Here is a 27,649-nt window from a genome sequence, read left to right on the forward strand (position 1 = left end):
TTTTGTGACAATTTCTGCTGTTTTTGAGTGTCTTGATATCGCCAGTACATAAGGTTTTTCTTCATTTCCTATACATATTAAATATTTCTCAAAATAATTCTTTGGTAATAAAGGAATCCTACTTACAGTCATAGCTCACCAGCCATTTTCTGCCAGCTATTCCTAGGAAATACTTCAATGTTCTTTCACACACCAGATATTCATCTGCAAGAAAGAAAAGTAAATGGTAACCAAATCCTAAAGAGAGGTAATTCTTCTACATAAGACAATTTCAATAAGATACAAGCCCAATTATTAGCAAAACCCACACAAAGGGGACATATAGAAGGGGTCTAAATACAAGGGGAACAAATCTGAGCACATTGCCATATAGGGTATTAAACTGGCTTTGTGATTTTATAGTGCTGATGTGATACCTGTCACTAATATCGATAGTCAACCAAACAAATTTTCATGTACTACAAACAACTGTCCTATTGATACTAACAATATTATTAGGGTATAGGACTTTAAGCTCCTGAATTATAATCTAAGCAAAAACATTTGTTCATGGTGATCCTTTGCACATAAAGGCTTTCTAAGAATTTGTTAAATCTGCCTGAAAAAAAAACATTTAAAGCTTGTACAGGTTTCTGAAAAATGTTATTCTAGTTATTGATGGTGTTACAAAAATGCTACAGTCCAAATTGTAAAGGTTCAGTTCTCTCAAAATATATCAGCTTTGCATAAAGTTATCAAGTCTAATTGCCTTTGGAGAACACTGATAAAGAGATCTCTGTACTTAAATTTCCACTTCCACCTATTATAGCCATTACAAGTCTGATGCTCTTGTAGGGGGTCAGCCCCTTGAATGACTAACTTCAGTACACTGTAGTTCTATTGAGAAATTCCCACAGACTGTCATGCATCTTCCAGCCACAAGAGGTCACTGTTGTTGCTTTAGGTGAAGGGAGGAAGCAGGAAGTTCCAGAAAGTGTGTGGTGTTCGTCTCTCTATGGCTGTGCTGAGCTGAGGAAAGGTACTGCATGCTGTGGCCTTGAGAGGGATATAGACTGTATAATCCTGGGACAGAACAACAGGATCTTGCCAGAGGAGACAGAACTGAACTGTGATACAACGGACAGTAGCTGAGAACCAGAGGAAGAGAGGAGAGAACATCCCAGAGCACCTCAAGCAAATTACAGAGCAAGGGGCCAGACTGCAGTGACCTCCAAGTGACAGAACAAGATAAACTACTTGCAAAGAAACCCAGACCAGTGCATAAGAGACTGCAGCTACAGACAGCAAGGGACAGATCCAGAGACCTGACTGCATCCACCATCACAGAGACTGAGATAAAGCAGCTGTACCTACAGAACTGTGAGTTGCACCGGTGCTAACCTGTGGTAGGGCATAGAACAGGTTTCTGTAGACAGAGCGTTGCAGCAACGTGTCCCGGTTAGCGGGAATCAGATAGGATCATATAACAGAGTAGCCTGTATCTCTGTGTGTGCATTGGCGGGAACGCCATTTTAAGTATCACGTTGCAGTTAACTTTGCTGTAAACCTATGTAATCTGTTTTTACTGTTAACATCATTCTCCGGCCATTATACTCTGTTGGTTAATAAAGCCGGTATCTGCTTCAGCCTCTCTGTCTGCTGTACCGTACTTGAATTCTGCATTGCGGTCCCCTACTCCTCTGACCGCTACACTCTCACTCTCATTGTTGGATTTGTTCAACAGTATGGATGTCATGGCAGAAGGAAGCAGATTCTGTTTGTTGAAACAAGAAAGCAAAGACTGTCGGGGGTCAGAGTTAGGAAGTAAAGCAGAGAGAGATCTTGTCTTTGAAGTCCTACAAAGAAATTAAACACTTTACCACCGGAGGATTTTCCTGCTTTACGTCCAGGCCACTTTTTGCAACTTGGCACTGCGCAAATTTAACTGACAATTGCGCAGTCATGCAACCCTGTACCCAAACAAAATGTACGTCCTTTTTTTCCCCACAAACAGAGCTTTCTTTTGGTGGTATTTGATCACCTAATTTCATTTCTTGCGATATTAATAAAAAAAGATTACATTTTCTACTTTGACAGTTAAAAAATATCCAATATATTAAATTTTTGTCATATATTTAGGCCAAAATGTATTAAGCTACATGTCTTTGACAAAAAAATCCTCAATGAGCGTATTTTTAACCGCTTTAAGACCGGAAGATTTTACCCCATTCCTGACCAGGCTATATTTTGCGATTCGGCACTGCGGTACTTTAACGGACAATTGCGCGGTCATGCGACGCTGTACCCAAATTAAATTTATGTCCTTTTTTTCCCCCCACAAATAGAGCTTTCTTTTGGTGGTATTTGATCACCTATGCGATTTTTAATTTTTGAAAAAAAGAGCGACACTTTTGAAAAAAAAAAAAAAAAAAAAACAATATTTTTTACATTCTGATATACAACATTCCCAAAAAAAATTAAAAATCAAAATTTTTTAACATTTTAGGCCAATTTGTTTTCGGCTACATATTTTTGGTAAAAAAAAAAATCACAATAAGCGTAATTTGATTGGTTTGCGCAAAAGTTATCGCGTTTACTAACTACGGGAAAGATTTGTAATTTTTGTTTATTTTTTTACTAGTAATGGCGGCGATCTGCGATTTTTTTTGCTGGACTGCGACATTGCGGCGGACAGATCGGACACCTAACTGACATTTTTGACACTTTTGGGGGTGCCAGTGACATTACTACAGTAATCAGTGCTATAAATATGCACTGTTACTGTAATAATGACACTGGCAGGGAAGGGGTTAACTTTATTGGTGATCAAGGGGTTAAATATATGCCTCGCCTCATGCTTACTGATGTGTGTGGGGGGGAGGGGATTGTGTGACACAGATCGAAGGTTCAGCTATGCTGAATCCTGTAATCTGTCACATAGGAGATCCGCCCACTTTGTTTACACAAGCGGGCGGATTTCCACACTCGATCCCAGACGATCCCCTGGCCCGACTCCCGCTGTGTCTGAATACAATGGGAGCGAGCCTCCGGCGGCGAGAGGGGGCGTTGTCCAGCGACGTAGGTCTACGTCACTGGACGATAACGAGCCACTTTGCCGCAGTACCCTCAACTTGAGCGGTTGGCAAGTGGTTAAAAGACATTGGGTCCTATTGTATCCATAACTAATATTACAAACATTTGCGTCAGAGTATACTGCAATGCTAAAACCATACTGAAAGCTTCAATGTATTTAGTAATTTGGCTAATAACATCTTTTCTGCCTCAAGTGTGAAAGATGTTAGGAATACTTTATGAGAAAAAAATGTGTTCAAACTTAGGTGCACATCTTTTTAAATAACTATCTCCAATTACTCTTTGTTGAATACAGTCAATGTTTCAATTATTTAAATAGCAAACAGTTTTAATGCTTGCACAAATTGTCTAAATTATTCCCACGAACACTGTTTCAGCAACGGCCACATAAGAATCATTCTACTTCCAATAATTTTCTTAGTCATGCCAATCTTGCACACAGCAGCAGTACAAGGAGGGAAGTAATGTGTCACTTGTTATGGCATAAGCTGTCCTACTCAGTTCTGTAAATGAACGGACAACAATTAGAACACAAACAAGAAGAAAAAAGCAGGATGGCTTTTTTTCCACCCACCTACACATAATCAAGCCCAATTAAACGCCTATTATGCAAACCAGGATAAGATCGCTCTATGTAAATGACTAGTCCCTTCTCTTTTTTTTCTCCTATATACAGATTTTATATAGATCTTAATTTACTCATTATCTTTAATCTGCTATGACGCAGGTTGGTCTTGCAAAACAACTAAACATTCCATGCAACAGTGATCAACTACTGCCAAGATCACAGGAAGGAAAAAATAAAATCCATGGACAAATCTAAAAGATTTGGCAGTCATATGTCCAGACATTTCCAACATGCCAAAGAAATTCAGCATCATTCAAGACACAGCTGTTAATTATATTTCATAACAAGACACAACCCTTTTGCCGCCAGGTCCATACGGCGTACGGACCTACAGCACTGCTTACAGCTGGCCAGGTCCGTACGCCGTACAGACCTCATTTCTCCTTCTGATAGAAGCTCATGGTCACTTCAGTGACCATGAACTTATAGCATAATTGTTCAGCAGACGCAAAAGGGAAAAACAAAAAGGGAAAATGGGATTTTTGACTTACTGTAAAATCCAAAATAATTATGGGTGATCCTGCGAGCTACTATGTGATTTAATATATATTCTGCTGCCTGTGGTAAATGTGTATAAAATGGTAAAATGTATAAAAGTGCGGCGCCTATAATTAAATTATCAGTGAATACATAAGAAATGGGATGTTTGAAACAATAAATTCATTACATATACACATTGGTTTAAAATGATATAGTATCTTCAGTGAATAAAATCCATAAGGTTAATTGCAAATAATGTAAATGATGACACAAATAAAATCCATGGATAAATTATACTAAAAAGTTCCCAATCACCCGTGCACAAAAATATAAAGTGACAATCCGTAAGCAGTTGTTTCACAAAACGGTTTGTCGGATGTTTCAACTTCACTCGTGTAACCCCCTACAAGGTGGGTTCTCACCTCAGAGTGTGACCTCGCAATTACTCTTGGTTAATGAAAGCATAAATATATTCCAGCAGGGAAAGAGTGTGTGAACTCCTCCAAACCTCTGGCTCCCAATCTGACTTTAATGGATTCATCAGCTCTCATGCATGGGGAAAAAGAAAACATATACCCATGGGGCAAGTAATATTTTGATAAAAACATGTTTATTAAAATAAGGTTTGAACACGTACATTTGCCAGGTGCTGAGATGTACCAGACTATTCAAGCCGAATATAATAGGCACACAGCCGACAGAGAAGCTCAATAGGATACTCGCTGTTAAGTCCAGACTGGAGCGTTCCTCTAACTGCTATACGATCTGCTCACCGACACAGCCTTGGCCCCTCCCCTACGCGTGACGATACCGGGACTGACGTGTCTTCCTCAGGGAGATCTGATTGGTCGGTGAATCAATCGTAGTTTAAATAGAAAGTTGTACGCACTAATTGCTAACAAGTATCTTCACACTCTGATAGTTAATTAGCTATCAACTAAGGATCCCGAATGAGCCCAATGAGTTAGTACTGCTTACGGATTATCACTTTAAATTTTTGTGCACAGGTGATTGGGAACTTTTTAATATCATTTTTCCATTTTATTTGTGTCATCATTTACATCATTTGCAATTCACTTTATGTTTTTTTCACGGATAATACTATACAATTTAACACCAATGTGTATATGTAAATTATTGTTGCACAACATAACATTTCTTATGTATTCACGGATAATTTAATTATAGGCGCTGCACTTTCATACATTTTATCGTAAAATCCATTTCTCTGATGTTCATTGACGGACACAGCTCCTGATCTTCTTGACCATTGGGTTATACTGCCACCTACAGGAGTAGGACACTGGGCAGCAAAAGAACTCGACTACGCCTATGGGCAGTCCCAGGAGGTATACTCCCCCCTCTCTGCTGTAGGTACTCAGTTTTGTTACAAGCAGTGTCAGAAGTAATACAACTCCATAGAGGGGTGGGTGCTGTGTCCGTCAATGAACATCACAGAATTGATTTTATGGTAAACCAAAAATCCAATTTTCTCTTTTGTTCATTGACAGACACAGTCCTAATCTTCATGACCATTGGGATGTCCCAAAGCAGTGTCAAACATGAGGGGTGGGAAAATTCCCAAGGCTAAACTGTCACCAACCAGGTAACATGAGCTCAACCAAAAACAACTGGAGCCCACCTGAAAAACATTACACCCCTAAACAGCAGCATGTAAATCCTTGCGGCAAAAAGGAGGCATCCACAGATGCCAATACATCCATTTTTGTTGAAAATTTTATGGAAGTGTGCACCCACAACCAAGTAGCCGCTTTGCACAACTGTGTTACTGAGGCCTAATAATGGAAGGCCCAAGAAGCACTGAGCGCCCACGTAGAATGCGCCTTTACTGAGAAAGGAGGAACCTGACCTTAAAGCGGAGTTCCACCCAAAAGTGGAACTTCCACTCATTTGCTTCCTCCCCCTCTCCGGTGCCACATTTGGCACCTTTCAGGGGGAAGGGGGGAACGGGTACCTGCTTTTGACAGGTACCCTTCCCCACTTCCCGGGAGACAGCGGTGTGGCACTGTCCTTCGGAAGTTTGGCCCTTTCCTCCTTCCCCCGCTGCCAAGCCAATACAAATGCGCAGCGCGCTTTGCACACGCACATTAGGGACCCGCCCGTGAAGCACAAGGCGTCACTGCTGGGTTCCCTCACTGGCAATGGTGGCGGCAGCACCTGACAGCCGATGGAAACATCGGATGCGGTGCCGACATCGCTGGACTCCAGGACGGGTAAGTGTCTTAATATTAAAAGTCAGTAGCTACAGTATGTGGATTGGAGAGGAAGAGGGAGAGGGGAGGCTGGAACACCGCTTTAATCGAATAGTCACTGTCAGTCTGATCCATCTAGAAATAGTCGCAGAAGAATCGGATAGTCCTTTTCGAGGCCAATCCGTGAGCACAAATAGTGAGTCTGACTTCCTAAAAGGCTAGTAGCTGCCAGATACACCGGAATAGCCACATCCACGGAATGCAACGCAATTTCCTTAGAAAGTTTTGGCCTGGGACACAGGGAAGGCAACACAGTGTCCTCATGCAGATGTAAATCAGAGACCACCTTTAAAGGAAAGACGACAGGGGCAAAGAACCCCCTTATCTTTGTGGACCACCAAATAAGGGGAACGACAACGCCGCCAATTCCGACACCCTGCGCGCAGAAGTGATAGCCACCAAAAAGGCCATCTTCGGGGATAGCCTAAGCAGGGGAATCTCCCGAATATTTTCACAGGGAGGCTGCTATAGAGCTGAAAGTACCAGGTTGAGATCCCAAGGCGGTAGTGGGGACCGCACTGGTGGAGTCAAATGTTGAACCCCCTGAATAAAAGTACGTACCAGGGAGTGTGCGGCCGAAGGGTCATTGAAAGAAAACCACCAATTTCTGCTTAACCCCCCGTTGAAGGAGGGTCAAGACCCGAGCCACCGAAAAAGAGCGGGAGCTAACAGCAAGCGACTTACACCACAAAATGCACGCTTTCCAAGCACCTCGCTTTCAACAGTCATGTCGTCAAAGCCAGTGACTGTAAAGGAGGATGGAATATTGGCCCTTGGAACAGCAGATCCACCCTGAGAGGTAGTCTCCAAGGAGCGTCGGCGACCAGCTGCACAAGGTTGGCACACCAAGATCGGCGAGGCCAATCGGGGGCCACTAGAATGACCGGAATTCTTTCTGCCTCGACCCTGCGCAAGAGTCTTGGCAGAAGCCTGAGAGGAGGGAAGGCGTAAATCAGACGATACTGGTTCCAGGGGCCACCAGTGCGTCTGTGGCGTCCGCTAGTGGGTCCTATGTCCGTGCCACAAACCTATGCACCTTCCCGTGGAACCGGGATGCCAATAGATCCACCTTGAGGGTGCCCCACTGGGGACACAGCTGATGAAACCCCTCTGGATGAAGAGACCACTCCCCGTGGTCCAACGCCTGCCGACTGAGATAATTCACCTGCCAATTTTCCACCCCTGGATGTGTACGGCGGAGAGCGCCAAAACGAAACCTTCTGCCCACCGAAGGATGCCGGCAACCTCCAGAGCTCCCAATTCACTTCTTGTTCCACCCTGGTGATTGACATAAGCCATGACTGTGGCACTGTCCGATTATATTCGCACCGGACACCCCTGAAGGCGATCCATCCAGAGATTAGGCACAGCCCAATCGCTCGGAGTTCCAGGACATTGATCATGAGTGGATTCAGGATTTCAGAGTCCAAACTCCCTGAGTGTAGTTCTGACCCAGGACACCCCCCCCCCCCCCCCACCCAGACAGACTGGCATCCTTGGTGACCACTGTCCTATACAGGGGGAGAAAAGATTTGCCCTGGCAAAGAGCTGGAGAATGAAGCCACCAGATCAAAGACCCTTTTGATTTCAGCTCCACTGGATTTGGTTGTCCAGAGACTTCAGACAATTGTCCCATTTGGCCAAGATCTCCCTTTGCAGGGACCTCGTATGGAACTGTGCAAACGGGACCACCTCAAAAGGTAGAAAACATCAGGCCCAGCACCCTCATGCAAGTCCGAAGGGATGACCACCTGCTGGGACAGCAAGAGATGAATTGCAACATGCAACTTCTTGAGTTTGTCCAGAGGAAGGAACACTCTGGCTGAAGCTGAGTCCAGAGCCAGACCCAGATAGTCCAGTTTCTTGGAAGGAACCAGAGCAAACTTCTGAAATTTCAAAAGCCAGCCGAACTCACTCAGAGACCATATAGTGATGTCCACGTTGTCCATCAGAGCAGTAGGAGACTCTGCTCCCAAGAGAAGGTCGTCCAGGTAGCCCAGCACTGCGATTCCTCGCTGAGGTAACAACACCAGCACTGGAGCCAACACCTTTGTGAAGATCCGAGGAGCAGAGGCGAGACCAAAGGGTAACACCACAAACTGATAATGCGCCTCTCTCACAGCAAAGCGGAGGAAACGTTGGTGACAGACACATATTGGAAGGTGTAAGTAAGCGTCCTTGATGTTAATAGGGGCAAGGAAATCCCCCTGATACAGAGATGCCACCACCGTGCGAATAGACTCCATTCTGAACTTCTGTACCCTCACAAAGCAGTTCAGGGCCTTAAGATCCAGAATTGGAAGCACATTGCCTTCTTTCTTCAGGACCATGAACCGTTTTGAATAAAACCCCTGAAAATGTTCCGGAGTTGGAACTTGAACAATTACCCCTTGAAGCAACAGGTCTTGAACCGCCCAGAGGAGGGCTTGAAATCAATCCAGAGACAGACGCACACTGAAAGGAAAGAACCTCACCGCAGGGTAAGAGCGAAACTGGATCTTGTAGCCGAACCGTATCACTTCATGGACCCACTTGTCTTGCAGCAAGGAGGTCCATAGTCCAGAAAGGACTCCAGGCTTGGATGAGGGCACACTTTCATGCAGAAGGAGCCTCATCTGCGGGTTTGGAGAAACCCGCTTTGGACTTGCGAGACAAAGTTCGCTATATCCTCCCAAAGAAGCCTTGAAAGGTTTTGAACCCTTGTCAGCCGATCCTGAAGGACAAAAAAACTTTCTGTGAGCCGAGGACGGGCCACGTCTCCGACGCGGTTTCTTACCCTTATTAGCCTGCGGAAGAAAGGCGCTCTTCCACAGGCTAGTAAGGGAAAGGAACCGCATCGGAAAAGGAAGTTCAAATCAGTGAAGGCTTTTTTTTTTATTTTTTTTTAGAGGTCTGGTCCGCAGACCAACATTTGAGCCACAAAACATGCATAAGCAACACTACTGAAACAGTCAGTGTAGAAATCAGGGGAGCCGCATCCAAAGAGGCATCACAGATAAACTGCAGCCCCTAAACAAACTGGTCCGCCAGCTCCGCAAAGGCAGGGGGGAGGTGCCCATAGGTCAGAGTTTGTGACACCAGGGCAATAGTGAAGACAGTGCTGAGTTCTGAGCCAGCTACAGTAAACATGCTGCGGGCCACAGCCTCCGCCTTTCTGTCAGCTGGACCCTTAAAACCGGTGATTCTTATACCGCAATCATGGTTGCCTTATTCAAACTGGAAACCGGGGGATCCACCACCGGTGGAACAATCCACTTCTTAAGGAGGGACTCTTCAAATGGATACCTCATTGCAAATCAAAACACAAAGGGATGTGTTGGACGTTCCCACTCTTTTGCAACAAATTTGTCAAAATAATAAGAAAACCGTCGCCGCTCAAGACGGCTTGTGAGTGCCAAAGTTAGACGGGGCCTCCATCGCAGCTTCAGCTGCGTCCTCCATTTTTAAAGTCTCACGCACAGACAAAATCAGTGTGCCCACCAGCGCCTTTTCTATCTGAGAACTCAGGGCGTGTGACCGCAGACCCCTCAGGGCAGGCCCCAGCCGATAGCCAAACCACCATACAACCCCAGTGTAGGTGGAGGGGGATGGGGGAGAAGAAAGGGGGGGATAGATGACCTACAGGACCATCAGAACCATGGGGGGGGGGCTAACGGGAAGGAGGGGGAGACGGGGGTCCGACCCTCCTTTGGAGGGGCCTGCATCCAACCCAAAACCTTCCAGGGGAAGAGGGGGAATAGCTACTCACCATACCAGAAACCAGGAGGGCACCGCTCCAGACAGAACCTCCTCCCCATCGAAATGGGGGGCTGTCGGCCAGGAGGAACGCTGCGACGCAGACCAAGACCAGATCGTATGCGACATTGCGGGGCGTTTAACACGCAGACCAGCTCCCGTCCGGTGTGGCTATGATGTGGCTGACCTAGCATGGAGCGGAGATCAGAACTAGGTCCTTACTCCTGACTAGGCAGAAAAAAAAAACCTATAGCAGAGAGTGGGAGTATACCACCTGGGAACACCCATAGGAGTAGTCAAGTTATTTTTCTGTCTAGTGTCCTACTGCTGTAGGGACCAGTATAACCCAATGGTCAAGATCAGGATTTGTGTCCATCAATGAAGGAAAGAGAAAATAGCCCCCCCGCATGCTACTCCAACCCCCCCTCCATTTACCTAATTCCCAGGTGCTGCCTGCCCTGCAGCTGCTAGCCAGCTCTCCCACCTCCCCTTCCCCCCGGCTTTCCGTGCTGCAGGGCAGGCACAGAGCAACCTTTTTATTCAAACTACCCCCGGCACTGCTCCGACTCCCTTTTTCAGTGCTCCTACACCTCCCCAATGGGAAAAATTTAAATCTTCAGAGAAATTTGGATATTTACACTTTTGCGCCTGTTCAATTTTCAGCATTTCCCCAAAAAGCGCAGTTTAAAAGTTACAAATATTTGTTATTTTTTAACTAAATACAGGTTAAGCCTTTATATTTAGTAGGAATGTTTGTTGTGTTTTTATCTGCCAATAATGATTTTAGTGTATTTTTAGCAAAAATATTGTTTTGATAAACATTTGCGCAAATATCGTGGGGCCTTTAAATTCAGTAGCACCTTTTTATTCTACTGGTCCGGTGCTTTCAAAAAATATATATTTGGGGGTATTATACAAACTACTGCAGGAGATTGGAACACTCTTCTCCAGCCTGTGAGACTGGCATCTGTTATCACTTTCCAGTAGTACGATAGAAACGACATCCTCATTGTCAAAGCTTGGTGCGAAAAGCAAGCGAGTTGCTTGCTTGGATGCCTAGGAGCATAAGCAGATTGAGAGAGGAGGCATACTTGTTAGATACCAAGAAAATATTGTGTTGGAGAAGCCTTGAATGGAATTGGGTGAATAAAACACCCACAAAAGGAGGCCAGCATGAGGCCCAGAACTCTCAGACAGTCTCACAGAGGGATGCTTTTTTTTTTTATTTCATTGTCTGAGTACGACATAGGAGAACAACCAGGGGATTGGGAATCAGGAAGGAATTTTTTACCCTGGTGGAGGTGGAAATGAATCATGCTTTATTGGGGTTTTGTGCCTTCCACTGGATCAGCTGTGGGTATAGGGTTGTGTATATAGGATTTAGTAAAAAAAAAAAAAATAAATAAATAAAAATGGATTTTTGACCTCTGTCCTTCAACACATGGCTTTTAATAGCCTGGCCGTTAAAGCCAGCTTAAAGCAGGATGGAAGATTGGTCCCTGAGACAGAAGATCTTCCCCGAAAGGAAGTTTCCAAAGGACATCTGCTATCAACCTTACCAGGCCTGCGTACCAAGACCAGCGAGGCCAGTCTGGTGCCACCAGAATGACTGGAATTCCTTCTACCTCAATTCTGAATAGCAGTCTTGACAGAAGTTGTATTGGAGGAAAGGCATAAATCAGACGATATTGACCCCAAGAGGCCGCCGGAGCATCTGGGGCGTCAGCCAGAGGATCCCAAGACCTTGACACGAACCTCTGCACCTTCCTCCTGAGACTGGAAGCCAGCAGGTCCACGTCGGGGTTGCCCACTGAAGACACAGTTGATGAAACACCTCCAGGGGAAGAGACCATTCTCCCGGATCCAACATCTACCGACTAAGATAGTCCGCTTGCCAATTCTCTACCCCCCAGAATGTGCACAGCAGAGAGGGCCAGAACACATCGTTCTGCATACCTCAAGATGCCAGCCACTTTCCAAATTGCCAGGGGACTCTTTGTGCTCCCTTAAATGATTGACATATGCCACAGCCGTAGCATTGTCCGATTGTATCCGCAAAGGGCATCCCTGCAGACGATCCGTCTGAGTCCAGCGTCAGACCCAAGTAGTCCAGCTTTGTGGATGGACACAGTGCCAATTTCTGAAAATTCAGTGTCCACCCGAACTCCTGCAAAGTGTGTACCGTAAGGTCCATGTTGGCTAATAGAGCCGAGGAAGACTCTGCACGCAGAAGCAGATCGTTCAGGTAACCTAGCACCGCAATCCCCTTCTGCCGTAACAAGGCCAACACAGGGGCTATAACCTTTGTGAACACCCGAGGAGATGAGGCGAGACCAAAGGGTAACGCCACAAATTGAAAGTGCTTCTTGCCCATGGCAAAACGAAGAAACCGCTGATGCACGACATATATTGGAATGTGAAGCTAACCGTCCTTGAGATCGATAGAAGTCAGCAGATCTCGTTGATGAAGAAAAGCTACTACTGTGCGGATGGACTCCATCCGAAATTTCTGAACCCGCACGAAGTGGTTCAGAGCCTTCAGAGCCAAGTTCGGACGAACCTTGCCTTCCTTCCTGGGAACTGTGAACAGATTTGAATAAAAACCTTGGAAACGTTCCGACTCTGGAACCGGCACAATAACTCCTTGTGCTTACAGGTCCCGCACTGCTCCGTAAAGGCCCTGTAGCCGCTCTGGAGACAGGTGTAAGTTGGAAGGAAAGAAACTTGCTGTGGGCAAGGGCCACTCGATCTCGTAATCAAACCGAATCAGTTAGTGGACCCATCTGTCCTGAATGAGCAAGGTCCACGGATCCGGAAAGAAGCGAAGATGTCCCCCCACCCACGGGGTGGGTGAGGGCGCCCCTTCAGGCTGGGGAAGCCTGGTTTGCGGAACGAGAAGTGCCTGCTTTGGACTTACCATTCCAGGGTCTCTTGGAGCCTCCCGCAAAGTTACGGGTGGATTTCCAGCCATTTTACTGCGATCCAGACAGACGAAAGGGCCGCTTGTGAGCCGAAAAGAAGGGACCCCGCTTACGGCGAGGTTCCTTGCCCTTAGCAACCTACGGAAGCAATGTGCTCTTGCCTAGTGTAAGGCCCTTAATGATCTTTTACATAGAGGCACTGAACAGACGATCACCCACAAAAGGAAGATCAGTCATCACCTTTTTAGAAGCCTGGTCAGCTGACCAGTACTTCAACCAGATCATGCGGCGAAGGATCACCGTCGTCACCGAAACCCTGCCGGCCAAAGGGGCCGCATGCAGGGATGCATCACAAATATACTGTATGCCTTGGATCAACTGATCCGCCAGCTCAACTCCCCTCCAGATCCTGACGCAAAATCGTAGCCATTCCGTTAAAGTCTGGGATACCAAGGTAATAGCAAACACTGATCTCAAAATAGAACCAGCCATGGTAAATAGGTACCGGACCAAAGACGGGGAATCCTCCACCGGAAAAAGTGTGGCCTTTTTTAGTCTGGAAACCTGAGAATCCACTGATGGTAGAACCGTTAGTTTCTTCAGAAGAGACTCCTTAAAGGGATATCTCCTAGCAAAACGCTTAGGTATTCCAACCATGTGTTTTGGGGAACCCCTCTGACTAGTGACAATCTCATCCAAATAGGAAAGGGAAACACTTTAGTCACCTTTGAGGATTTGTGGGTGCCAAACCAATGGTCTAAAGACTTGAAGCTGTGTCCGTCAGTGAACTAAAGAGAATTATTTTTTTTCCTTTCTTTTGGTTGAACTGGACGGACTTGTGTCTTTTTTCAACCAGATTATGTAACCAGTTTGGTTTCTGGAAGAAAGACATTTGCTGCGTCTAGAATGAGACCCAAGTACTCAAGGTGCAGGGAAAGTTGGGGGCTTTTAAAAAATGGATCACCCAACTGAAAGCCTGAAGTATCGGAATAGTCTTGTAGACGTTTGTAGGTAGTTGGAAGAGTCTTTCAACATAAGGTTGTCTAGATAACCTGTGACCTGAATGCCCTTAGTTCTTAAGGGTGCAAGAAGGGCTGCAAGTACCTTTCTGAATATTTAGGGAGCAAAGGATAGGCCAAACGGCAGTGCAATAACTGAAAATGTTTGTCTCCTTCTGCAAAGCACAGAAAGTGCTGATGAGTTGGATAAATGGAAACATGCAGATAGGCATTGTGGATGTCTATGGATGACAGAAATATTCCTCGTCTAAGAGAGGTCATAACCAACATTGCAATTTCTGTGCAAACTTTAAAACTTAAAGATATTTTTTTTGTGATTTTATGTTTAGGATAGGATAAAAAACTGTGAATAGTTTTTAATAAATTCCTTTGAACTGGTACTCCAGAGGTACTGCAACAACTACTCTCTGGAACAAGAGATGGTTTAGGGCATTATGCAAATCTGACTGATCTTGAACAATTTTTTGTTGATTTGAAAAAAGAAAGAAGTGAGAAGGTAGAGTTTTGAGCTCTATTTTGTACTCCTTTGAACCCTGAGTTGAGCCCATAGGTCTGGAATGTCCGTGACCTGAAGAAGAAAAACCTGTAACATATGTCCCCCCATTCTTTTTGGAGTGAGAGTACCCTTCCATTAGGAGGTGAGCTTTGGGGTAGACTTTGTGCATTTTGTGTTTCAAGTCTTGCACCAATAGGAAGGGCTGAATTTGGATTAGTAGTTGAAGTGATCTGCATTTCGAGGAGGCAAAAGACCCTGAAGAAGATTTTGGAACCTTCCACTGTGGACCGTTTTCACCTGTGACATATTTGATGAATTTGTCAAGGACCTAACCAAAGAGACATCCCAAAAGGGCATATGTGTGAGGCATCTTTTACAGACAGCTTCTGCCAACCGGGCTTTTCGAGATTTTGTGAATGTGAACAGAAATTAAAGCCATTCCAGGATTGGTGCCATGACTTCTTCTAGCAGAAGGCAATTGCTCAGCTAAGAAATGGTCGTGGAGTACAGGGTAGAAATTGCAGCAATAGCTGGTTGCAGAGCTGTGCCTGTGAGAGTAAACAACCTTTAAGAGAGTCTTAAAATTTTTGTCAGGAGAACCTTTGAATGAAAGAGCATCTTCTATAGGTGCAGTAAGATTTTTTTTTTAACCAAAATGATAGTCTAATCCCAGTACAGACTACTGTGCACCGCAGAAGTGAGCATATCAACAATGGTTAGCATATTGCGTGAATCTGTAACAAAGTGTACAAGACTCTAACATCGCTTTAGTTTCCTCTTAATTTCCCTCAATTGTCTAAATAGGATCCGATTAGGTAGAGAAGGTGGTGGTGGGGGAAGGAGCCAGGTGCTTTTGAGCATTGGACAGTGATGGCTGTATTAAAATCATTTTTTGTCTATGGAATTGTAAAATAGTTGCAGAAAAGTCTGCCTCTTTCAGGTAGGCTGCATGTCTATAAAAGAGAGACTAGTGTTAAAATAGAGTCCTACTCTGATGCAAGGGAAGCGTTTTGCAGGTCTTCAATAGAGCGAATTTTGCTTGAAATTTTGCAACTGTTCCCTTGTATCTGGTGTGGGTATTTCCTGTGGGGTCACGAGTAGGGTACAGAAATGGGGTAAGTGTGTCTGAGAAGGTATACACAACAACCTGGTGGTAACCCTTCTGTAACAAAGTCTTCTAAGAGAGTGGAAAGAAGTGTAGTGGTAAAGTGTGCCACCTGTGGTGTAATGTAACACCTGGTAATGGTGGCATTTTTTTTACTTAAGTTTGAAACGTTTACACTGTATAAAAGTTATTATGTTTGAAAGACAATCCCAGCTTTCTGATGGTTATTAATGTATAAATGCATACTAGGATATCAGGATACACAAATAAAGTGTAAAGCAAGTAATAGAGATAATTTGTCTCATACTTGCAGGTGACCATTTCTTATCTGTCTACGTCGCTGGTCCTAAGATCCCTATACAGGGTCAAGGATTCTCATGCCATGGTGGGCATACCCCCAAGGAGTCTGCAGGGTCTGGGTTCCCTAGGGATAAACCACACCCGTGGACCTGTCTACTACCCTACAGCTAACTAGACATGCTACACAATGACTGCCTTTGCAGGATTCAGTGCTCAATGCAAAATCACAGGCCATCCACACAGTGAATGGTCAGGGTACGGGACAACTGTTTTACTTAGGTCACACTAATGTGGATGCAATGCTTCTATTGTTGTATTAGAACAGTGGTTCTCAACTCCGGTCCTCGGGACCCACCAACAGGCCAGGTTTGCAAGATAACTAAATTACATCACAGGTGATCCCATTTGCTGCTCTGTGATTGCAGTATTCTAGTCTGCATCTCCCCAAGGTAATACTTAAAATCTGGCCTGTTAGTGGGTCCCGAGGACCGGAATTGAGAACCACTGTATTAGAAGACAGGGAAGAACTGATTGAAAAAACTAGTTAAGCTAGTTGCGAGTGATTTCCTCATAAGGGAGAAGAGGTCATTGTCACTTACTAGACAGGACACTTGCAAAAAAACCAACCTGAGGATTCAGAGTTGGGTAAGGTTATAGGGAAACAACCAGGGGGCATGTCCTTAAAAGCTTTGCAAGTGCCCTGTACTGTACGATTAAGATCGTGTAAGTTTGTGTGTTATCCAGTGTATACACACTGATCAGCCATATCATAAGAATGACCCACCTAATATTGAGTAGGTCCCCTTTTGCCACCAAAACAGCCTTGACATGTTCTGGCATGGGCATGGATACCACTAGACCTCTGAAAGTATTCTGTGGCATCTGGCACCATGCTGTCAGTAGCAGGTCCTTTAAGTCATATAAGTTGTAAGGTGGGGCAGTAAGGATACGAATTATCACTTACCCTGTCCGACCTGGTTCTTAGCTGCCGACACCTGGGACTGTCTCTCCTCCTTCTTCCCCGGAGGCTGAGTCGTGGAAGACTTCATTTCCGAAGCAGGAACCCAAGCTGCACTAGCTTTGGACTCTGCTTTCCCGCTACCTAGCGGCTCCGGCTGGTCCTCCATGCTTCTCTTCCTTCCCTTCATGTCACGATGCGCGCGTCTGACGTCTTCGCCGGAAGTTCCGATTTGAAAGTGAGGTTTGGAACGCCCATCCTCTCAGTTTCTGCGGCGGGAAATTCAAATCTTGTTACGGAGGAGAGCTGCTAGTGCCGGAAACAAGACCTGGAAACACATCAGAAGTGACCGAGGGCTTGCTCTGTGGGCGACCTGTGAGTTCGCTTGGATGGGAGTGCAGGGACTGCTCCGCTCGTAAGGTCCCCCCCCCCCCCCACTCCAGAGAGTTCTGCAAGGGGAACCCGTGGCTTTCTGCCGAACCTGGCTCACAGGGTACCTTTCGACTCGTAGGAGTCTGCAGGTGAGATCTTAATCTGCATTTCTTTGTAGGAAGAAACACAATCTAAACTGGGGCCACCAGAGGGAAAGGTGGGGCCTTTTAACTGTTCTTAATTGATTGTGTTTCCGGTAGGGAGGAGCCTATCATCTCTCATTGTTGGGCCGTCCTGGAAAGGTGAGGAGAGAAAATATTTTGCTAAAAGATCATGCCATCTGTCAGAAGAAAAAATAGTGTATTTGCATTTACTCCCCTGCCTTTAGCTGAACTTAAAAACCAGATCTAAGCTAAAAGCCCTCTTCTTTCTAATGCAAGTTGCGAACTTAAAAAAAAAAAAAAAAAAAAAAAAAAAAGAAAGCTTTTTAAACGTTGTTATTACTTACAATTTTCTTTTAGAGCTGTACATGTCACATCAGCAGAAAAGAGAGCCTGTGCCTACGAAAATTTACTAGTACAGCACACGGGTGGGGAGAAGGCACGGCTCCGATTTTGTGCTTTGGTTCCAACAAAGCTTCCTCTGGATTCCTACGCAACCGTTGTCATTCAACTGGGTGATGGACAATCTACATGCGGGTGAATTACATTACAAAAATGGCAAATATTTGTCTGGGATTGTTAGGCAACCACTCCCATCATTTAAACAGCTGATAGAGAAGGGGGGTCTGGAAGACAATTATTGAGGTATCAGACTGTGAAGTAGTTACCACTCATGTGTGTTATCATGTTCATTTTGACTTTTAATTAGGAGCATAATAGTGTATGTGATAATGCTGCAGCTCCATAGAGTCCATAGTCAAATGCAGCATTGTTGCCAAAACTATGCAGGTGAAGCTGCAGGCAGTTTAAAATGTATATTAGTACTGCAGTCTGTGTTTATTGTAGCAGTCTGAAGTCACAGGACAAAGGAAAGTGTCAGAAACACTTTGAACATTAAGGTTTGACACTTATTTTCATATGAATGTTTAGACACGCCTTAACAACTTGAATCCCCAGTGCAATTTTAAAATGGAAGTGTTCATGGTGGAACCACTGGCTGCAAGTGATAGCCAGCATTCAGGACCATCTATGCAACACACACACACACTAAAAAGTAAAATCTCCAGGTCACACAATGTTAGATAATCTGAGTGATGTTCACATTCACTGCGCGAGTGAACAGTTTCATTTGAATTTTTAGCAATCATCAATATTAAAAGGTCACAGACTTCTAAATTTGTGCCCTCATCAACCTAACAACCTTACCTTATTGTTAACTGTACCATCAGGTTTTTTCTTTTTGAGATAAGGGTTTTACATGAATAAATAAAAACAGATCATTGTAAGCCCCCCTGCCAGTGGTAAATGGATTGCCTCAACACTCTAAACCAGTGTTTCTCAACCTTTTTTCAATCAAGGCATCCTTTAATATCATGAACAATTTTAAGCCCCCCCCCCCCCATTCTAAAATATGAAAAATGATTCTAATAGTTTTACATAATGCAGCAACATCAACACATGCAGAACACCTAATGTTAGGGATGATTGTTTCTTCCAAAGCAAATGCACTTTTGCACACTGGTACTGACTAGTATTCCAATATTTCTCTTTTCCCTCAATTTCTCTATCAGTCAGCTAATGTGACCCCAGTGCTGAGGGACAGAGGCAGCGGAGGGTCCACCATGGATGCTGTGGAGGTCACAGACATCCTTCTCATCAACTGATGACATCATTGGTTGTTAGGATGGCAGTGTCTAGAAAGTCTTAATGGTGCAAAATGAAAACCTGTGGCTTTGTGTAACTAGAAGGAAGGCTTCATCCACCTGCTGGCTTGTATACAATTTTTTTGATACAAAAAAAAAAAAAAAAAAACGAATGCAGCCACTCCATCTAAGAATCAGTAAGCTTCCATACAATACATGTTTGCTTGCTGGGTTTAATAGTGCTTTAAAGTTGCACCAATGTGATTTCATTTTAATCAGCAGACTTTATTGATTCTTTTTGGCGTTAATATAAGGAGAATTTTTCTTTTTTTTTTTTTTGCAAAAATTGTAGGATTTATTCATAATAAACAAATTAAAGCCCTTTCTGTTCCAGAAAAACAAAGTATAATTATGTTTGGATAGGTTACAAAACCTAAAAGATGTGTGGAACAGAGACTACATCGAAAAAAGAATGCTCTGGTACTCCAGGGGATTTAGAGAGAGAAAAGGGCCTGGGGACTTAAATTGTTAAACTGGTATTTAACTGACTGCAGTAGGCAGCGCCAGCACGTATTTGCTTTGGGGTTTCTTTCTTCCAAAAATCTTTCTACAACTTTATTTTACAAGGATATCATTTAGATGGCAGCACACCAGATAGTGCTGGCAAGAAACTTAAAATCACAGCTGGCATTTCCCAAAACCAAAAACTGAGAGGTTTGTTAGGTGTGCTTAATGAGAAACTGCAATTAGATTAAAACCAGAGGCATTCCCCTTACTTATTCACATGAAAAATATGGTGATTTTAAACTTAGAAATCTCTGTAGAACTAATACATATTAGTTTGTTTCCAAGCTCAAGGTGAGTTATGAGACAGCTCAATTACTCAAAAACATAAATCAGGGCCTAATTAGTTACAAAGGTGTCTGTTTATGAAACAGAGAAAAGCTGTGATCTTCAGGGTCACAGCTGATCTCTGGTGTGTACCGGTTAATGTAGCTGAGATGAGGAGCAGAGAACATGTTACTCTGAAATATCTCAGTCGTTAGAGAATCTGGGAGAGAAGCTGGTGTGATTAGAGCAGGGGTGAGGAACCTTTTTTTCTGCCAAGGGCCATTTGGGTATTTATAAAATCATTCGGGGGCCGTACAAAATTATCAACTTAAAAATGTGCCTGTTATATTTGGTCAAACATTTAACTCACCCCTAATGTGATGGCTGCAACTGCTTCTCTTTGGTGAAGTGTGTGATGTTAGCTGGTATTGATGATGTTGCTACTCGCAACTGGTTTTCCAGGTTTGAGTCGGTTAGTCTGGAGCGCAGTCGACTCTTTGTGGTAGTTAAGTTTTGAAAAGAACTGCTGGCGGGTACTGCTGGTAGGTATAGCTGGCTGGTACTGCTCGTGGGTACAGCTGGCTGGTACTGCTGTGAGTAATGCTGGCTCTGGCTGCTGTGTTTGCTGCTGGCGGGAAATGCTGGCTAGCAGCGGGGTCGCGCTGGAGGAAGAGGCGATGTTTCCTGTATTGGTCACAGGCGGAGTGCATTTGATATCACTTCACCTGTGACTCACTCAGACTGTCAGAACAGAGCTGAAACTATACAGGAAGAATCGGCTCCATTCTGACAGATCAGCTGAGAGACACAGGCTCAGCTGCACGGGGGGCCGGACCAAATTACTTCGAGGGCCGCATACGGCCCCCCGAACAAAGGTTCCCCACCCCTGGATTAGAGGAAGACGACTTCTTTCTTTCCATATACAGTTTTAGCACTAGTGGGTAAAAATGTATTTAAACAATGCACACTATATTACCAAACGTATCGGGACGCCTACCTTAACACGCACATGAACTTTAATGGCATCCCAGTCTTAGTCCGTAGGGTTCAATATTGAGTTGGCCCACCCTTTGCAGCTATAGCAGCTTCAACTCTTCTGGGAAGGCTGTCCACAAGGTTTAGGAGTGTGTCTATGGGAATGTGTGACCACTCTTCGAGAAGCACATTTGTGAGGCCAGGCACTAATGCTGGACAATAAAGCCTGGCTCGCAATCTCCACTCAAATTCATCCCAAAGGTGTTCAATCGGGTTGAGGTCAGGACTCTGTGCAGGCCAGTCAAGTTTCTCTACCCCTAACTCGCTCATCCTTGTCTTTACAGACCTTGATTTGTGCATTGGTCCTAATCATTTAGTGGAGGGAAGATTATGGTGCGGGGTTGTTTTTCAGGGGTAGGGGTTGGGCTTTGCCCCTTAGTTCCAGTGAAGGGAACTCTTAAGGCGTTAGCATACCAAAACATTTTGGAAAATTTCATGCTCCCAATTTCATGGGAACAGTTTGGGGATGGCCCCTTCCTGTTCCAACATGACTGCGCACCAGTGCACAAAGCAAAGTCCATAAAGACATGGATGAGCAAGTTTGAGGAACACCATAATTTAGAACAACTGAGCTTTCTTTAAACTCATATCACATTTTACTTCACTTTTAACCACAGGACCTAATAAAAGGTTGCAATATCTTTTAATTGTTACAGTAGTACAAAGATATCTAAGGCAAGATTTTGAACTAGTGATGTAAGTATTGTAAGCACCACTACAAAACTTAATAACCTTAGAGGAAGTGGAGCAAGACCATACATCAGTGTAAGAAAATGTCATATCTACTAATTTATGTGGGTGCAGATTGTGCGGACGTTAAACATGTCTTTGCCTATGCTGGAAACATCTGTCAGGGGGTAGATAGAGTTTGGTCTCATAAGGAATGTATATAAACTATTTCTGAAGTATGCCTAACCTAAGATGACTAGAGCAATGTTAGGGTAGTCCTTCCTTCCTTCAAAGGCCACGTGACACAGATCACCACCAAGCCAATTTATTTATGGCCAAGTGGGAGGAGGATGTCATCGATGGGGTTCCCCAGCCGGAGTTAGTTCTCTGGAGGCGGTACATCGATGACATCCTCCTCTTATGGGATGGCGATTTTGCGTCCCTTGAAACATTCATGACGAGATTGAACACAAATGATAGGGGGATTGTGTTGACTTTCGAGTGGAGCAAGAGTGCTATCCACTTTCTGGATCTAAATATTAAAATTGAGGGTCAGATTATGACCTCTACCTACTTTAAGGAGACTGACAGAAACGGATTTATTGACAATACCAGCTGTCATCATCCAGCCTGGCTTAAATCCGTTCCTGTCAGTCAATTCCTGAGGCTCAGGCGCAACTGCTCCAAAAAGGAGGACTTTGTTATAGAAGCGGCCTCCTTAAAGAAAAAATTTTTGGAGAAGGGTTATGCCGAGAATGACCTCGATTCCGCCATAATGAGGGCAGAACAAAAAGATAGGGAAGAGTTGCTCCAACCTAGAGTCAAACAGGCAGATAACTCCTTTTCACATGCTTTCTTTTCATCATTCTCCACGCAGCATTTCTCCATCAAACAGATTTTGAAAAAACATTGGCCAGTGCTAAAGAATGATGGGGTTCTGGGTCCGGTTTTGCCAGAAACACCCCAGGTGGTTTTTAGAGGTGTACCTCCGTTGAGGTTACAAATAGCCCCCAATGTTATTAACCCCCCCAAAAGGGTATCTTTTTTTCAAGACAAAGTGGGGTTCTTTCCTTGCAGGAGTTGTAGCGTCTGTAAGGTTAATACGGGAGGTAGGAAAACGTGTGAGCAGTTTGAAGCTAGGTGTACGAGGGAGGTACATAAAATCAACACTTTTATTACCTGTGCGTCCACACACGTGGTGTATCTTATTAGGTGCCCATGTGGTCTGGAATACATCGGGAGGACCACTAGGATGCTTAAGGTCCGCCTGAATGAGCACATCACCAACATTTGTAATGGGTTCCCCAAACATAGTGTTTCCCGCCACTATGATACTCATCACAATAGGAATCCTGCGGGCACGCTGTTCCTTGGAATAGACAGATATGTGGGGAACTGGCGGGGAAGTAACCTCACGAGGGGTGTTTCCAGGTTGGAAACATCCTGGATTTATCGGGTTAAGGCCTATGCACCCCATGGACTTAACGTAGAGTGGGACCTGAATGCGTTTATAAATAATGCTTGACAAAACCCATTCCTCCATCCAATAATTTTTTTATATTATCGTGAGACATTTTCCTAATTTTTAATATTGATGATCATTTCTTATTTATTTGTGGTAAGGAGTTAGTTCCTATGATGGTTTTAATTATCTGTCTGCTTGCACCGTTATATAATGACTTATTTATTATTTTATGCTCTATGTAATTGTCTAATTTTTGAATGTGTTTTATCATTGTATTAGTGGCAGTGTTATGTATTGCGGGCATGAGGATGTTCTATTTAAGCACTAGATGGCGCCGTCTCGACGCTGTACATGTGTGTCTATCATAGCCATAGATCATTTATTATGGCCAAAATAGATTTAATATTCAAGAATATTTGGTCAATGGAGATTTATATTTTCCTTTTTTCCCTTCATAATATATTTATATATGTCCATTTCGGGTGGCTTAAGGCTACTGCCGGGTTTTTGTAAGAGTATTTCCGGTTTTTGGAGCGCATAGCTCCATATGTCCGGCTAATACACTCAGCCAATCCGCTTTGTCGTGTCCCTACATATACTGCGTCCCTCCGCCGCGTGGCCACGCCCCTGACTACATCATTCCGTGTGACAAAACGTACGTCGGGCGTTCCCATTGGCGGAGGCGGGCGCATGTGCAGTGGACGACGACGGCGGCCATCTTTATGGTTGGAAACATTCCGAGATGCACGCTTCCTAACGCTGCTGTTACTCTGCAATAATGTGAGTGCAATATGAATAGATTTAATCAATAAATTCCCTTTTAACAAGCATACTGCACCATGAGAGGTTTCTCTTATATGTTTTTTGAGTTATATGCAGGGGGACTCTGGTGTTTATGACTTGAGTGTGCCCAGGACATCTATCAGGATCGATCCTATGTCTTTGAGGTCCATACCATTTGATTGCACAGTATATGGGGATATCTGGTAAGGGTATTTTTGATACCTATCTTGGTGGTGGTCTGTGTCACGTGGCCTTTGAAGGAAGGAAGGATTGCTCACACAATTTTCCAATTTGCACGTGGTTCTCCAACACTTGGATTGATCTTAAAAGACTGTTCCTTTTTTAAATCTAAGGACTTTTTAACCTAAGTTTAAGCGCTACAAATTTATGTATGTTCATGTTTTATGACTTATCAGGGTCAATTTCTGTGTAGCTGCTTTTCTGTATTGATTTACTTGAATATTGTGGAATACGTATAGTGTGAATGTATTGAATGCTAGTTTATTTTTAACTAAGTGGTGCATAGCGCAGCTGTTTTTTATATATAATGTTAGGGTAGTGGTGATGTGGTTGGATGATAATTTTAGCAATTACTGATGCAGTTAATAAAAGAATGTGACAAATCATTAGAAAGCTCTCTACCATTTTTTGCTCAGAGCACTGAAAAAAAAAAAAAAAAAACACCATGTGAAATGTATTACTCATCTAAACTTAAAGTGTTACTAAACCCAAAACAGTAAAATAAGTCTGTATATGCGGTAAAGCATGCCTGTTATTCTCACTGTGGAACCTAAGGGGTTAATCCTCCGCAATGTGTAAAAAGGCTGTTTGATCCTGGCTTTTTTAATCCTCCCCTTCTTCCACTGACTCCTAATAATTCCCTGATAACACAGTCTATGGAGTCAGGCTGCACATGCTCAGTTTGGTGTGTATTGCTAGAGAGGTTTTATTGGCACTTGGTCCAGACAGAGGGTCAGGAGTCTTGCAGTCTCATAGGTCAGTCTTCTCCTACAAGCTTTAACCAGTGCTTGGCTGGACACTGACAGATGTCACAAGACTACTATATACTGCTGATGAGAAATGGTATTTAGCAGCTTATATTTACTAAAATAATTATATGTCCTTGTTCTGTGTACTGTGGGAAACCAGATATAGTGAATGCAGGTTCCTGGGTTTAGTAACACTTTAAATGGGAAGCACAATTAGATCAGATGTCAACAGTTTAAAGTGGACAGTACATAGGCATTAGATTATTTAGATTTTCTTATCAAGCAGTAAATTAACTTTAAGCAAGCCCTCATAAACCTTAGTAGATAAATAATTAACCATTAGAATGCAAACAGAAGCATTAAAAACTGGATTTTTGACTTACCGTAAAATCCTTTTCCCTCATGTTTATTGACAGACACAGCTCCAAATTCTTCTTGCCCACTGGGTTATGCTGCACCCTACAAGAGCAGGGCACAAGGCAGGAAAAAAACTTTACCATGCCCATGGGGCAGTCCCTGCAGGCATACACCTACTCACTCTGCTATAAGATTCAGTCTATTTGCAAGCAGTGTTTAAAAGAAAAACCCCCATCCCACTCAGAAATAGAGGGGCGGGTGCTGCGTCTGTCAATGAACTTCAGAGAAAAGGATTTTACAGTAAGTCAAAAATACAGTTTTTTCTACCGTTCACTGACAGACGCAGCTCCATATTCTTCTTGACCATTGGGATGTCCCAAAGCATTATATGCACGAGGGGTGGGAAAACAATGCAGAAAACAACGTAATTCCCTAAAGGCTAAACTTAGCCAACCAGTGAACATGGAGCTCAACCAAGAACAACTGGAGCTCACCTAGAAACACATACACCCTCAAAGACAATATTTTTCTTTTAAACAGCAGCCTGAAAAACCTTGTGGCCATAAGAAGCATCCGAGGATGCCAAAACATCTACTTTGTAGAATTTTGTGAACGTGTGCACAGACAACCAAGTTGCTGCCCTGCAAACTTGCATTACTGACGCCTGATGGCGAAAAGCCCCAAGAGGCACTCAGCGCCCTAGTAGAATGCGCCTTCACAGGAATAGGTGAAATCTGACCCTTCAGTGAATAAGCCTGTACCACTGTCTGCCTGATCAATCTGGATATAGTCGCGGCAGATGCAGCCAATCCCTTTTGAGGTCATTCCGTGAGAACAAAAAGAAATTCCAATTTCATAAAAGATTCAGTAGCCGCCAGGTAAACCCTAATTGCCCAAACCACATCCAAAGAAGGCAAGGCAATTTCCTTGGGATGCTTGGGCTAAGGACAGAGTGAAGGCAGCCCAATGTATTCATTCAAATGGAAATCAGAAACAACCTTCGGAAGAAACGACTGATTAATTTATGTGGACCAACAGATAAGGTGAACGGCAGGATAGCGCCGCCAATTTAGATACTCTGAGAGCAGAGGTAATAGCCACCAAAAAGGCTACCTTCTTTGACAGTGTAAGCAGAGGAATCTTACTAATGTTCTCAAAGGGAGGTTTTTGAAGAACAGACAGTACCAAGTTAAGATCCCACGGAGCTAACGGGGATCGTATCGGAGGAGCCATATGGCAAACCCCTTGAACAAAAGTGCGTTGGAAAAACACAGCCAAAGCTGACACTTGGCCTTTAATAGTACCCAAGGCCATGGCCAACTCGCCATGTAAAATTCTAGAATCAATTTTTAAACGTATTGACATAATGTGCACAGCATTCCTGTGGAATGGCCATCCACCTAGAGTGGCAATGGAGACACTGCGACTCCCTGCCTGGCTGGTGGGACTGGCGTTTTACTTATACTATTTAGAACTTTTACTTATACTTTTTGGCATCCCAGTTGGTTCCCATGAACGACTGGCTACACCCAGATTCGGCCAATGCCTTCACTACTACAGAAGGGGCTATTGCCTCCTCTCTGGAAATTCTCCATAACATTATATACAGGGATCTTCTGGGTATGTCACTATTAAATACATCCCTATCCCTGCTTCAATATGTAGTAGCTACAATTTCCAAAGACTCATGGTCTAAATTCCCCAATAATCCATTATGGTTTAATCCAGGGCTCGACAATCCCCGGGCGCCAGGTCGCATTTGCGACTAGAATTAGCGACCTGGCGCCTGGGGGTGCCCTGCAGAAGGTGTCCTGTCGTTTTTGCCAGGACTTCAGCGCACGGAGTGCACGGACTTCCGGGCCGTCCGAAAATTGAGGCCCCGGCTTTTCGGCCTACTTGAGATGACAGGCTTCCAATGGGGAACTGGCGCCCTCTTGTGGAGGCCGGGAGTAATGACTGTTGTAATGACTGTTTCCACACTGCCTTTTTGTTCTCAATTCATTACCATCTCCCTGTCCAGTTAGTTACCTTTGACAGGGAGTGTGGTTATTATTATTTATTTAATTTATTTTTTAAATGTAAAAAAAAAAAAAAAAAAAAATTTTTTTTTCTTTTTTTTTAATTATTAAAAAAAATAAAAAAAAATTATTTTTTTCCAATTATAAAAAAAAAAATATATAAATATATACATTTTTTTTTTCCTCATTGCCATGCCACAGCCGAAGGCCCCTTTCACACGGGCTGTCTGATCAGGTCCGCCTGTCAGTTTTTCAGGCAGACCTGATCGGACCCTTGATTCTCCTCTATGAAGCAGTAATCTGACGCCATCTGATCCTGTCCACCAAAAGCAGACGGAT

The 27,649-nt window shown here is 43.9% G+C and overlaps 1 protein-coding gene across 1 annotated transcript in view; it reads right to left on the reverse strand.

The window, feature by feature from the left end:
- Positions 1 to 27,649, reverse strand: part of BRCA1 (BRCA1 DNA repair associated) — a 413,307-nt gene that overhangs the window by 108,615 nt on the left and 277,043 nt on the right. The window contains exon 17 of the mRNA XM_082271609.1: positions 127 to 204. Coding sequence (XP_082127735.1) covers positions 127 to 204 — 78 coding nt within the window. The remainder of the gene's footprint in view (positions 1 to 126; positions 205 to 27,649) is intronic.

The sequence above is a fragment of the Pelophylax lessonae genome, assembly GCF_965119305.1.
Source record: "Pelophylax lessonae genome assembly, chromosome: 11".
NCBI classification, from domain to species: Eukaryota; Metazoa; Chordata; class Amphibia; order Anura; family Ranidae; genus Pelophylax; species Pelophylax lessonae.